This window comes from Diadema antillarum, unplaced genomic scaffold (assembly GCF_040938485.1).
Source record: "Diadema antillarum isolate AM-2024a unplaced genomic scaffold, OU_Dant_1.0 seq00002095_RagTag, whole genome shotgun sequence".
Taxonomy (NCBI): Eukaryota; Metazoa; Echinodermata; class Echinoidea; order Diadematoida; family Diadematidae; genus Diadema; species Diadema antillarum.
In genome coordinates this window covers 159,117-173,303 of record NW_027272739.1, presented here as the reverse complement: position 1 = coordinate 173,303, position 14,187 = coordinate 159,117, and the positions used below count along the sequence as shown (strand labels likewise).

The following is a 14,187-nucleotide window of genomic DNA, read 5'->3' as shown; positions in this document are numbered from 1 at the left end:
TCATCGTTGTATACATGTACATTTATGTGTGTACGTATGCACACGTGTGTATCATGCATAGCACAATGCCGGTGTTTATGAAATTGTTGCACAGTACACTAGATGTAGCATGTGCACAGTCATGAATTAGTGCATTATTGTGACTGAATAAGTGATGAATGCAACGGTGGCGATCACTGAATGTTGCCCAGAAATGACTGGCACAGCTAAAAAGCAGAAAAACACCCTGAATTATCAGCTCGGCTACGGCTCCATCAGGTTTTTGGCCGCTATAGACAGGTTAAAATCTACCGCGGGAAACAAAATTTGTGGCCGCTGGCCGCGTTAGACAGGTGGCCGCTATATACAGGGTCTTTAACATGGCTTTTCTCTCGGGGGGATTTTTCAGTGGCCGCTATAGACAGGTGGCCGCTATAGAGAGGTGGCCGCTAAGGCAGGTTTGACTGTATATGTGCACATAGTCTCTTCCTGGACACACTCTTATCTACATGAATCATCGCAGTAAAATAATGTGAACGCAACAAATAAACACTCAAAAGAGCTTGTCAGCTATGCTTTCATTGCTTGTCCTTGCAGTTTATTTATTCATTTTTCACTCACTTTTTTTTATTGATGAATGAGAAAACATTCACGACTGGTCTTCAGCAATCTTAGAGGCAACACAATAAATATGACAATAATTGTACAACATGATCCAAAGGCTAGATCAGCAATAAATGCATCCGTACTCGATGCATTTCAACTTAAATATATGAACTCCCTTTCTTTCCCTTGATTCATTGAAAAACTTGCTACAGAGAAATGTAATCATAAATGTATTGCTCACATGTCACACATCAGAGATATTTTTTTTTTTTCATTTCTTGCAGTCAAGCTCTTCACGGATAGGTTACACTACTGAATCAAAACTGTTCAGCATTTTTTGTTTCTGGAAAGAGCGAGGTTTCATCTTAACTCACAGCTTGTCCACAGATTCAATAACTTATTTCCAGCACATTGGACGAGTGGGGGGGGGGGGGGGGGGGGGGGGGGGGGGGCGGGGGGAACTAAAAGGACAATGCTCAGAAGAAATTACACATTTTGAAACACTGTTAGGATCACAACTTAATGCTCACTCATTCCTAGTCTCCTGAGAGAATATGAATAACACGTGTAGTCACCTGCTAAAACTTGTATCAATAGATTCCATATCAAAGGTTGCATCTACAGTTATTCCTTGATTCTAGACAGACGGCATCAAACAGCAGAGAATTTATCATGGCCTTGGTCATGCTGCTGTACAGGAGATTGTTATCAGATTTTTCATGAACCAAGGATGCTGGAATACATGCAGTCTGGAAAGATGAGCTACCTAGATAGTAATAAAGGTAGAAGAAGAAGAAGGAGGAGGAGTAAGAGGAGGAGGAGAGGGAGGAGGAGGAGAAGGAATAGAAGAGGAAGGAAGAAGAAGAAATAAGAGACATCCCTTATGCAGTCTGTACTCCTCTTTAGAGGGGCTAAATGAAATTGACTACTAATCTCAGTGCATGGTCTGAGCTTCTTGGCTTTTCTGTTCTTACAAAAAACACACCAATCCACAAAACCCCACCAAAGGAAGGCCCTGGAACCACACAAAGCTATCATTCTTGATGTGATAAGATACCTACAACAGTGTACATCATGCATGTACCTTAGAATGTCAAGGCTTTTTGCCCACAGGGTCAGGGTATGTCCATGCAAGAAACCCCAAAGGAAGCGTGAACAGAAAACTGTCAATGTTGCCTGCAAAATTACTTTCATGAGGTTAGACACTTGAAGGTCTTTCAAATAATTATACTATGTAACTTTCACCACTTTGACAGTATTATTGTAAAGGCACTTAAGAAAAAGGTTTCTACCAAGATACTGACCCCGAAGCAATCTCCTTTGGAGTTGCAAGCCAAGTTACTTGCTTGCTTCTTTTTGGTTTCTTTTTCACAATTGCTAGTTTTTCTTCATCACCACGACTCTCAGAATAACAGAAGATCTTGTCATGTGTTGTCATTTCTTATCCTACTTGGCTATGCACTGTGGCTCCTTTACATGTGCAAATTTTGCAGTGGGGATTTCAGAGTCAGCAAAGCATATCTCCCGTGAGATGCAGACCCATTTCTTAGTTTCTGCAAAGAAGCATTGCTCTCTTTTGAAGTCTTTCCACCCAGTGGATGTCGGGGCTTCTTCACCGTCACCTGTCACCGTCGTCAGCATTCATCGGGACGCGCACCCCCATGGAGTGGAGAATGTTGGAGGCGGGGCCGGCTAGACCCTGCTGGGAGCTGTACGATTCTAGAATGTTCTTCAACAGGTTGAGGTCAACTTCTACCGGTCTATATGCATCATCAGCATCACCATCTGCCTCTTCATCTTCATCCTCCACTTCCTCCTCCTTATGCCTTTCTCTCCTCCCTGCCAGAGAGTGGGATGGTCCCACAGCACCTGCATTGCCCAGTGCTTGGCCGGCTTGATCCATTCTTGATTGTAGGGTCTGAATAGGACGGGGAGAGAGAGAGTTGATAAAATTGGTAACATGGAACTTTGCTGTTTAAACAAGGGCATTTCATTCCAACTTACTCTCATGACATCACTTCATGTATATGCACATTTAGTTTGTGGGCTGATAATCACAGGATTTCTATTCCTCACAGCAATCTCAGGGTTGTCCACATCATTGCACAAACAACTGTGTACTGTTACTCGGGTTTTGCCTGTGTGCCATACATTAGGGAATTCTGCCCCATGACTAAACCAGGGCTCGACACTAACGGTGGCCACCAAAAACGCACGTCGGGCCACCAAAATTTCAGAAATGAAGAAGTTGGTGGCCTGATCGGGCCACGAAAAAGGTCGGATGTTTGCCTTTGGGCCACCAAAAATAAAAGCTAGTGTGGAGCCCTGACTAAACCCTTATACAAGAGAGGATGTTGCGCCCAATTTGTCCTTCTCGACCCATACATATACTGGAAAATCTCCGAAAGTTGAGTTAATTACCTTGCTGTATCAGGTTTCTCTCTCAGAGTACAAATATAGAGAAATACGAGAGTTGGGACCTGCAAAAATCACCTTGCTTTTGGAAGGTTTGTAATATCTGACATTGTACATGGATACCTGAAAGTGTTGGGACAGTAATGATGGCAGAGCATTCTGGGAGAAAAGTACTTACCCTGGAATGTGACACTACTGAAATAATTTGGTTATTGTCATCTTCATCTATAGTGAGACATGCAGTTACAATTCAGCAAGCAAAGGAAAGTGTACACCCCATACCTCAGAGTCTCCAGTGGCCACTGGCTCCTTCTCAAAGCTCTGTCCAACCTCGGTCCTTGCCAGCTCCCGGTCCATCTGTTCCATCAGCTCTCTGATCTTCTCATCGTCTTCACCACCATCATCATCATTCTCAGCTTCGTCATCGTCGTCTTCGCTGTTTGCTAGATTGTGGAAGAGAGAATGGTGCAATGTCATACACTTAACTCCTCTTTTGTTTTTTGTTTTTCACCACTTGCTAATGTAATAACCATTGTCTACCAGTTGTCTCTGGCATCTTAACCTTACATGCATTATGAGATTATGAGGATGAGTTCTGGGGACATTTACCTCATTTATTTTCCACCTGCAAAGTACGTTTGTCACTTATTTTGACATGTTTAGTTTTGAGTATTCCTTCATTACACTTGATTCTTTCCCGTACATGATTCTTTTATCGAATCACTGAACCTTATTCTGCTATGGTATCTTATTTTTTGTACTTGATTCTGTAATCAAATTTGATTCTTTCACTAAACTTTAGCATTGCCACAATGATGTTAAGCATTCAAGCAACTTTTTCTTTTACACTTAATTCAGACTACTTCACGGTTTAAGGCAAATTCTCAGCCCACTTATCACCACAAATAATGGAATGGTGGTAGAGATGAAAGAGTCCTACCTCCCATCTGGTAATCTTTGTCACTCATCAGATCAGAGTCCGAGTCATCTTCCTGCCAACCTGCATCTCGGGAGTCTAGAGGGAGATCCAAGCACAGCGAGAGGTATATGAGATGTCACAGACATTGGATATAGGAGACTTGAGGTATCTACAACTGCTTCCAAATGACGAACTTCATAGGTACATTGTCAATTATGATAAGTAAATGACATTGACAGTGAATCCTGCTGCACACGTTTTCCTCACAAATTTCTATGCAGTGTCATAGCTACTCTCACATGAAATCTCCTACATCGTAATAACAACATTAAATTTCTGTAATGCTTTCAAGAAAATTTTTTCAGCAAAATCTCTAAAATCGTGCCATGACTTGCATGCTGTCACATGATTTACAGCTTACTAATATTACTCAACCTCTCATCATAAAAAAAAACCACCAAAATCTTAAAGATCGGTGAAGTGTATCTAATAGGCACAATTTTATTTTCCTACATGTTTACAAGAATGGAAGGAAAGAAAGAGGTTTAACCACACCTGACAATTCAAAGTTAAATTTGTGACACAGGGAATTATCATATCATTAGTTACGTCCTCCATCAATCAAAGCAGGTAAGTTTGAGGTGGAGAGAAAAAGGGAGAAGAAATTAATATTGCTGATCATCTAGGTAGGCAAAGGACTTTGGCCTTTTAGTAGGTTTATTCATATAATGAACAATTGTCTTCCTGTTTGTTAAAACAATGTAGATTCTCACCCAATATATTCCGCACGGCCCGCTCAAACTCGCTGGCATCGAAGTCGATGTCGCCGTTTCCAGCTCCAGCGGGAAACTCTGCGCCTTTCAAACCAGACATCGCATCGACGAACGACTTCAGGCTCTCAGTGACTCTACCTGGGTCAAAGTCAACATCTGTCCTGGTATCGGCTTCAGGATTGTGCCCCATCGATGCCCCACTGCCACGAGCAGACGTCGCAGCCTCTTCCTTCCCAGAAGCCTTTGCAATCATTGCATCAAGCTCTTCCACACTGAGTTCCATCCAGCTATCACCTTCAAAGAAATAGAGATCATGGTGAGTGTAGCATTCAAAGGTTCAATGCACTGATCCATGCAAGAGTCTATTGAACAGTAAGTTCCAATTTTAACTGGATATTGCAGTGTTAACAAAAAAGTGTTGTATTGACACAGTGTGATTTCTGTTCAGTTTGCAATGAAATGACTCCCTTCTGAATCCAAAAGGTAACAATAGACGGGCAAGAACCACTGTTTACGACGATGTAGGGCAATTTGTCAATCAGTTGCAATGAAAACATCTTGACGGAAGAATTTCACTAATTTGAATAAGAACTACTGTATATGCCATATATCTAGCATGTCTAATTTTTCATGAATCCTGACTTCCCAACAATTCACAAGGAGTTAAATGTGTGATTACTATATTGTTGAGAAGACCTTGTTCACATACCGTATCCTGCATATCAGTACATGTATGCCTGCACATCGCGTTTTTGTCAAGATCAGAGTTAGCATTTTTTGCATGTTGTTAATTTGAGTAGCACCCTACTCGCAAAATTTAGGTAAATGACAACCCCATAAAATATAATAGATATAGCATAAATATGGCATAAATACAGTATCTCTCAACTTTGTGTGGCATTCTCCAACTGTTACATTCAGTTTTCCTGACACTGGGTTACCTGCATGCATTCCAAAGATATTCATACTTGCCTGATTTGATCTCTCTCAATGCTAATAAGAACAACTTTAGTCAACATTCCACAAAGGTTTTGATGTTTCCTTCAGCTCAAAATCTTTTCTCAGAAGCAATCTATGTATGTCTTTGCAGAAGGATTGAAATTTTATTTATGCATACAGAGCATATCTTCTAACCTTGTGCAAGCAGAAAACTTGTGTTAGTCCCTCCTACTTGCGAGAGTTATAGGTTTTCATTGCACATCTGTCAAATAAAAATCCACTTCTGATGTAGTCACAATTCTTCAAGAAAGCATTAAGAAATGCAGTTTCCTAGTTGGTTTTCAACAAATATTTGGAAAAACAAAACAACCCAAAGTTGAATAACACTTTGTGCCAAGTTTTCGCCCAACACACAGCTACAAACATCGAACAAGAGGGAGCAGATTCTTACTGTCAGGAGGAGGGATGTTTCGTTCCTGCTCCTTGAGCCTCTGGAGATCACAAGGAACAGTCCCGAGGATGTTGAAGATCTGCTGAGCAGGTTCTCGCCATGACGATGATGCAGGTTGGTCGCTAAGGAAACAAGAAGAGCGAGTGAGCAGTGCAGTGAAATTTGTTCAGCAATCAGCCATTTACAGGGCTGCCACTAACCTTCACTCACCCACCACTGGTGTGGTTACTATCATTCCACAATCCATGACTGGCCAGCACTCTGGAGGTCAAAAGAGGTCAATCCCTTATGCTAGAACACATTTGTAATTTGAAGTAACCTCATCATTTTATTTTACTCTTATACCTATAAATGGATATGCATGCTGTATTACATAGGTATATTGTAATTTTAACATTTTTTTTAACATAGCAGTACAGCATTATGGTACTATAGCTTGTCAAGATCTTTTATATCTGAGCACTATCAACATCTACGCAAACAACAATATAACTTACTGTGACTGAGTTACTACAGTCTCTGCATAAAACCTCTTGGCAGATTTCAGAAGTTCTCTGTGTAGTCTGGATCCCTCAAGCTCCCCCTGCAGTCAAAGCAGAAATTAAGTCAGTTCACACTTCAGTACAGGGCATTTCTGTTTACAATGAACATGGTTGTCATGAATTTCTTTCATCAAAGTAAAAATTCAGGTCCTAAAATCAATATCAGCAAATTTTATGGTGCAAAATTCCTTTTGGTTATAATGAAATTTCAATATATGAAAAGAAAACTGCCAATCCCAATGACCGATGAGAAGAAAATCTTGCAAAGTGATCCTCCATTTGCTGATCTGGTTTTTTTTTCCCCAAGTACTCTACATATCAACAATTTCTTTTAGAATCCTGGATCCATGAGTTGCCACTAGCAGCTTTAAATCTGCATCAAATCTGGACTCACTCATTACAATGAATATCAAAAATCTCACATCAACATTTTTATTATTCCTCTGACTTTCCATAATTCTATTTCATGACTTTCCAGGATTTGTATAACTATTTGTTGGTCTCTGTCTTTCTTCCTTTCTCACCACTGATTCTCAAGTACGAGTATAACTTGCCTGAAATTGCACAATATAAAAGGTGATTTGCTGCATATCATTATCTAATCTTATCTAGGACAAAGCATCCATGAAAAGCAGCATTACTCACCCTGAAAAATCCTTTCTCCCTCAGACTCTTCAGAAATCTTTCCCACCTCACTCCACTTGCCACATCATCAGGGTCAGGGGTCGTAACCTTTGACTCACTGACCTCTGCCTTTTTGCCTTGGTGGCCATTTGCACACAAGATCTCAAATCCATGGGCCTTGGGCATGAAATGCAGAAACAAAAGAGAGATTGTTGTAGAAAAGAAGAAAGGGAAAATCACACAATTTGTGGCAGATATATATTGGTATACTTACTATCAGCAAGTTATTATATTCTTTTAAGCCATTCTGCCCAATCTTCTACCAAACTTCTCACATATTTTCCAATTTGGTTCTGATACTGCAAATATTCAAGACATCATTGCAATTTCTTCGACTTGTAGAATGCCCATAATATACTGCCTCGCAGCAATAAGCATCACATCGAATCAACCACTGAATGATAAAAAAGGATAAAAATTGTTCTGTTGGTTCACAAAAGATTCTTGTTTCAAAGAAAGGATTGCAAAAATGAAAATCAAGATTAGAAAATAAAGAAATGTTGAAGAAGAATTTACACAAGAACAAGTGTATTCAAGCTTACCAGTTTCATGCCCAGTTCTGCGGATTGGAACTTTGGACTGGATGAGGGGGGCAGCTTCCACCCGCTGCGGCGATCTGGGGTGAAGTGTTGTTGTGACAGTTCGGCATAGAGGCATCTGGTAAACTTCACCTAGTTTTAAAAAACAAGTTGAAGGCAAGTTTTATTTACTGTCATGTGTGGGATATTCATATGATTCTTCAAGCAACACTGTATATACAGGGCAAATTGACACAATATGGAACCAAAACAAAAATGTTGGTGATGCTTCTGCAAAGACTTCTTACCACTGAATACCAGCAATTCCATAATTGAATTTGGGGATAACCTATCTCTCATATCTCTCAAATGGATATATGGAACAGGAAGATGGGGAAAGGAGCACAGAACATGTATGTGGTTGTGGTTATAACCAAGTCCTTAGGGACTCTAAGTATCATTACATCTTATGTGCTATATCTGTCTGTCCATGTTGATGTTGCCTGTACTGACTGCCTATTGCATACAAAAATAACACTCTGCATTAGTCCTGAATCTATTAGCCGTATATTATAAACAGACAATTATAATGATAAACTTGAAATATACCTTAACAGCGACATTGTTATTCCAAATCGGTACCAGCAATCAGTGTCATTCTTTCTCACTATTTTAGCCAAATGTTTTCTCAAACTCATTGATGCAACCACTTTCTTGGATATTCTCCATTAAAACGGTGAGGAATATATAGTACCTCTGTGGCTACCACTGATAGCATGCTTGTATGCAAAACCAGTGCCATTTTAAGATATGATAATGAAAGGGTTATTTGATAACGACATGGTCCCAGAAACGAGGATTGAAAACACTCGAGTGACTCACTGACATCATCACAAGGTCTTGAGGGGGAAAGTGTTTCATTACTCTGCAAGCCTGGAAGGTGAATACAATATCAAAACGACAGAATCACAGCATGATCACAAGATCCCAACAGGGTCGAAACATGATCTTACAATGATCGCAACAAGATTATAACAAACGTGACCGTGATCTGATCACTTCATGATCGACACATGCTTCACACAGAGCACAAATCCATCAGCCAAACAAACCACAACAATAGGTGAGAGGGAGAGAGAGAGAAGTAAAGCAAAGCCCTTACCTATCAAAATATCTCCTTATAAATGTTCAGTCATTCTTGGTGGTTAAGGGTGATGATAATGACAAGTTATTCATACAATGGACAGGTTAAAAATGTTTCTCACCTTCAGGTCAAGAGGGTCTCTCTGGTAGAAGGCGTCCACTGCTGGGGCCACTAAGGCTGGCTGGTGGCCCAGGACTGTGGCCAACTTGGCAGGGACCAGGCAGTGGGTGTGGTGAAAGTTTGAATATATCTTTCCTGGAAAACTGCACAAAACATGAAAAAAAAAAAAAAACTTTACTTTAAAAGCTACCATGAAACAATATTTTCTTGTGTTAACTACCATCACCAACACTAAATTAGATGTCAGTTTACTAAAACTACCTAAGATGTAACATTTTATATCTCCAACATAGTACAGTGCACTCCCGTTTCAACGAACACGGTTATAACGAAATTTCGTTATAACGAAGTAAATCTTCTGGTCCCAAAATTATCACCATTAAAGTCTATGGCACAAAATGCGCTTATAACGAACACGGTTATAGCGAAATTTCCGTTATAACGAAGTCTTTTCCGAGCGCCACAAACAAAGAAAAACAAAAGAAATGTGCTCCGTTATAACGAAATGTGAATTGCTTTCGAAAATACGTAGCGGAACAAGCATTTATAGCGTCTCTGCATGGGTGAACGCTTCACACCACTGTGTGCTCGCTCCTTGTGTCACGCACAGTTTCTGAGGGGAACTTGCGTTTATTATTGTAATACAGTTATCCCATCACATTTCACATAGCTTTCCAGTGTATGATGAGTATTCAGCAAACATAATATGATATATATACGTGGTTCCTTGTTTTCGTTATATATTGTATTTGTTCGGTTATAACGAAATTTCGTTATAACGAAAGAAAACTGCCGGTCCTGAGCATTTCGTTAATAACGGGAGTGCACTGTATATAATTTCTTATTCTAGAAAATATCTCCGATTACTGCAAAAGCTGTTATTTTCATGAGGGTGTAATTTTTGCGAATTTTGCAAATCACTGTTGGGTCACGACTTTTAACAGGATGCAGAAATATTGCCAACTGCTATTGATCACAATGAATTTAGACAGGCAGGCACTAGTGTGCTTATGATAGACTCTGTGTCAAATTGCAAAAATGACATCTCGCGAATATGTTTGAGACCTCGTCACTTGCGAAAATATCTGTACATGACAATAACAACTTTACAACATGGTGTTAAAGATGGTTAAAAAAAGTCCTTGAGTGTACCCTCTTATTCTCTCGCTGACCGCTTCCCTGATAGCAGAATTAGCCAGTGTTCTCTGGGAGTGGTGTCTCACAGTCTGAACGGCATGGGACTTGGTGGGGACTCCTGCAGGGAGGAAGGCCAACTCAGCCGGATTGTTCGGCTTGGGGATGATGTGGAGGGAGCCATCATAGATGAACACCTGTTGGCAGGAAAAAAAACAAATATGGACTGCACCACTGAAATCAAATCATGAAGCTCTTCTAAACTGTAACAGCGACCAGAAATTGAGAACTTGCAAACAGATGATGAAAAAGCAATATTCATTGTTAGACTGAGCGATGCAATACACTAACATCCATGCTAAGGCAAAATTTTGTGAAAATTTGTATTCTCATGGAAAATAAGTCACTCAAAATAAAACAAAAAGTTTTTCTTTTCAGCTCATCAAATCAAGGCCAGGACAGATTTGTCAAGATAACTGCTTTTGAGAAATACTGCCCAAAGTTTGTTGAGTATTTGATTGGATGAAATCTGAGTATCTTGAAACTGTGTAAAACAAAATTCAGATATATGAAAAACTTGAAGATTTTACACTCGCAAACATGAAAACATGCTTTCATTTCTTTTATAAATTCTCCTTCAGAATGGTAAAAGGAAAATAAAGTTTTAAAGCATTTTCTGATCTGATATATGAAGAACAAAAACTGTGCAAAAACTATAATGCCTGAAGTCTGTGTGTTACCCTGTTGATGCTAGTCTCTGGTTCCAGCCACTTTGGGAGGTGGTAGGCTGCCTCAATGAGCAGAAAATCACCATCGTTGTCTTGGACACTGTGAACATCAATGGGAATAAGATGGGTGTCGGTTAAGATAGAGTTCTGTCTGCAGGCTTTTAAAATTCAAGTGATTTAGCCACTGGGTGAATAAATGAGTCAACTATTCAAACTGAGTGCAAAGTTCACTTACTGCATATTATATCTGTTTAAAATGTATCAATTACATGTGTTCAAATGTTCAAAGTTAAATTTATTCAGTTTTCCGCATTGAACGTATCACAAATGAAACAGTCACTTTTTTTCCGCTTGTTATAGAGCTCACCATGCAACTAATCCAGGAAATGCAGCTGTGAGTTGAGACAAGAAGTAGAATATGACCCATTCATCATCCACATTATCTCCAAAGTCTGTAACACCATGTAAGTGGGGTGGACAATCTGGAAGCCAAACAGAAGTAAAGATTATTGATAAATTAACATATACAGTAGTCCAAACTACGCTACAATATCTAACTTTTTTTTTTCATGCACAAGTACGAATATTAAAAAACAGCAATAAACAAAAAATGAAATCTCTACTGAGTTATCATGGATCCTCTGGGGCAGCATTCTGAAAAAAAAAGCTCACTTTGTCTTTTTGGTATTGTCATTTCATAAAACAATAAGTGCGCTAACATAAATCCTCATATTAAGTCATTTCACCACAATGGATTAGTAAGGCCAAGTAAAAAAAGAAACCAGTTTCTCGTCCTCGCGCGCATCAATTTTGGCCGCCGCATCGATTTTTTTACTATTTACTATTTTCAAAATGGCGCGGAAAATACCAAGAAATTCATAATTCTCGTCCCAGCCCGCTCCCCGCCCGCATCGATTTCCAGTTGCCACATCGACTTTTTTGATATTTACTATTTTTTCAGCCGCCGAAAAAAATCGACAATTCACAGTCGTGATGTCTCATTTCTAATTACGCCTTGCGTCCTCTACTTAGCTGTAGTACAGCTGTAGCTTCTGTAGTGCGTATGATTTAACGCATGCATTTCACACTGCGAGCTCGGCAAGAAGGAATGACCCACAAAGCAGTCGAACTGTAGTTTGGATGGGCGCGGGCGGGCCTGGGCTAGCTGTGATGTACAGCACACTCGGTACGTCGTGAACGCGATAGCGGCAACATTTTTGCGATCACTGATATTCCACGCATATTTCATGCATTGTTCGTACATGTATTTTTCCCCGTTTCTCATATTTCAAGCGGATGAATTGTACTGTACAAATGCTGGTGAGGATTGTATCGAGTTTGTATACATTTTCATGTCATTGTGACTATGTGCATGTGTGTGCAGTGTCGGAAGGTACGGTGCCGGTGCAATGGCCATGCCGCACCGTATTGGCTAAGTGTGCGTGTCTGTAGCTAGCTGTCCAGCAGGGTCTGTCAGCTGTCTGCATGCACGCATGAACACATTCGAATGTGTAGAAGCCTACTTCTGCTCTGTAACGTTGCATCTGACGGCGATGTATTGTTTTATTTTGAAGAGAAAATGAATGCGCTTTTCCAGCAAATGTAGAATTATCAAATGGGTGTATCTACAAAATAGATAACTTTTCCACGGATTCTGGTTTGTCTCGTATTTCTGCGCGATACTTTTCTTTACGATGTAAATTCACGGACACGGCCGTGAGTAGTATCATCTGTAGTGTGGTATACAATCAATCATCATCCAAATGATGAGTGATTATCAAATGTCTTTTAATTAGAACTTATGAAGAAACATCTTTAAATGTTTAATGCTATAATGCCATATCAGTATCATTTTGAACATCCATCTGCAATTGTACAAGCCAGTTTCTAGTTGAATGTGCTACAATTGTACTGTGAAGAAATGCAGTCTATACATACCAGCTGTGTAGACACAAAAAGTTACAAACACCAATGATGAATAAAGCAGTGTTTTGAATATCATGGAATTTATTTCAGTCGTACATTCGTTGTTGAAAGACATGTTTATACCTGTTTCATTTAATAGCACAATACATCAGAATTGCCAGTACACTGGTATCAGAAATGCCATTACAACACTAAATACCACCAGTATTAAGATGGTCATTTTCCCTTGACATCTGTAGTGGAAAGAAAAAGCAAATGTATTTCTGCAAGCACGAAGTTTCATTTCAAGTATGGTACATAATCTATTTGTTTGAAAATGCACAGAGTGCAGGCAAGACATACACTTGGGACCTGGTCTCTCATAACACAGCTACCAGAGTGATATTTCATTTCATAAATTGGATATAGAAATAGTAAAGCCCTCTCTCGTTACCTTTCTCAGAATTACCGGACGAGAAACACATATTACTTTCATTTTGACGGCCTCGAAAAAATAGTAAGATATCAAATAGTAAGGACCTCCCTCATCGCCTTGCTCAAAAAACCCGGACGAGAAACTACTATCTTTTTTTACTTGGCCTAATACTAATAATAGGCTTGCCTTGGAGAAGCTACACTACGACATACAGGCGGATTTTACAGCAGCAGCATCCTATTTTCTTATTTTCTTAACATTCTTAAAGTTAAAACACACACACACACACACACACCTTCAATTGGCTTCAAAATGCAAAATGGCATGCACCCATAAATCAGATTGCAGAGGCGGCAGAGGGTGTATTTTTAACCAGTGTTGTAAATTTACTGTCTTACTGATACTGATTCAAAATGTAAACCTAAACATGACAGAATGCATAATGTACAGTACACAGACGAAAACTGATGTTTTGCTCACTAACTTAACGATTAAGCTTTACCATAAGATAACGTCAACAAAATCAAGTTGCATTGAATTGTAGATTGTGTAAGCCGTTTCAGGGCTGGTCATGAAACTCAATATATGGGACTAAGCTACTCACCGCCTCCTGTTGGAACAACAAGAGTGAGATTAAATTGATCTCTCTGCCAAATATAGTCGACAAGAAGAGGAGATATGTGTGTAATGAGCTGCACCCTGAGTTCTTCTAGTTGTGACCTAATGACATCTTCTCTACCTTCCTGAAAGGTGACGTTTGGAAATAAATCGTATTCCACGACGTTTTGCACGTGATTTACGGACTCCATGTCCAAGCCTTCAAAACACACGGATGGTAACCTTTATCGCTAGTAGAAATTGCATGAGGTCTATGCTGTGCCAGTACAATAAAAG

The 14,187-nt window shown here is 39.7% G+C and overlaps 1 protein-coding gene across 1 annotated transcript; it reads right to left on the bottom strand.

Moving 5' to 3' along the window:
* Nucleotides 1-1,895: 1,895 nt before the first annotated feature.
* LOC139713909 (protein ecdysoneless homolog) lies at nt 1,896-14,102 on the bottom strand. Its single transcript, XM_071625630.1, has 15 exons — nt 13,901-14,102; nt 11,320-11,434; nt 10,965-11,052; nt 10,243-10,421; nt 9,092-9,233; nt 8,709-8,759; nt 7,851-7,979; nt 7,270-7,425; nt 6,586-6,665; nt 6,083-6,204; nt 4,693-4,986; nt 3,941-4,015; nt 3,487-3,490; nt 3,283-3,436; nt 1,896-2,503 (listed from the first exon to the last, which is right to left on the bottom strand). The coding sequence occupies exons 1-15, from the start codon at nt 14,100-14,102 to the stop codon at nt 2,204-2,206; spliced, it is 2,091 nt and encodes a 696-aa protein (XP_071481731.1). The 3' UTR covers nt 1,896-2,203.
* Nucleotides 14,103-14,187: the final 85 nt, after the last annotated feature.

What these genes read in the sequence shown, in the direction of transcription:
- LOC139713909 (XM_071625630.1), bottom strand. Translation starts at nt 14,102, where the DNA reads ATGGAGTCCGTAAATCACGTGCAAAACGTCGTGGAATACGATTTATTT. An exon ending in TTTCCTGGATTAGTTGCATG is followed by an intron (nt 11,053 to 11,319) that starts GTGAGCTCTATA and finishes TGATGTTCACAG; the next exon opens with TGTCCAAGACAACGATGGTG. An exon ending in TGGCCACTGGAGACTCTGAG is followed by an intron (nt 2,504 to 3,282) that starts GTATGGGGTGTA and finishes CGTCCTATTCAG; the next exon opens with ACCCTACAATCAAGAATGGA.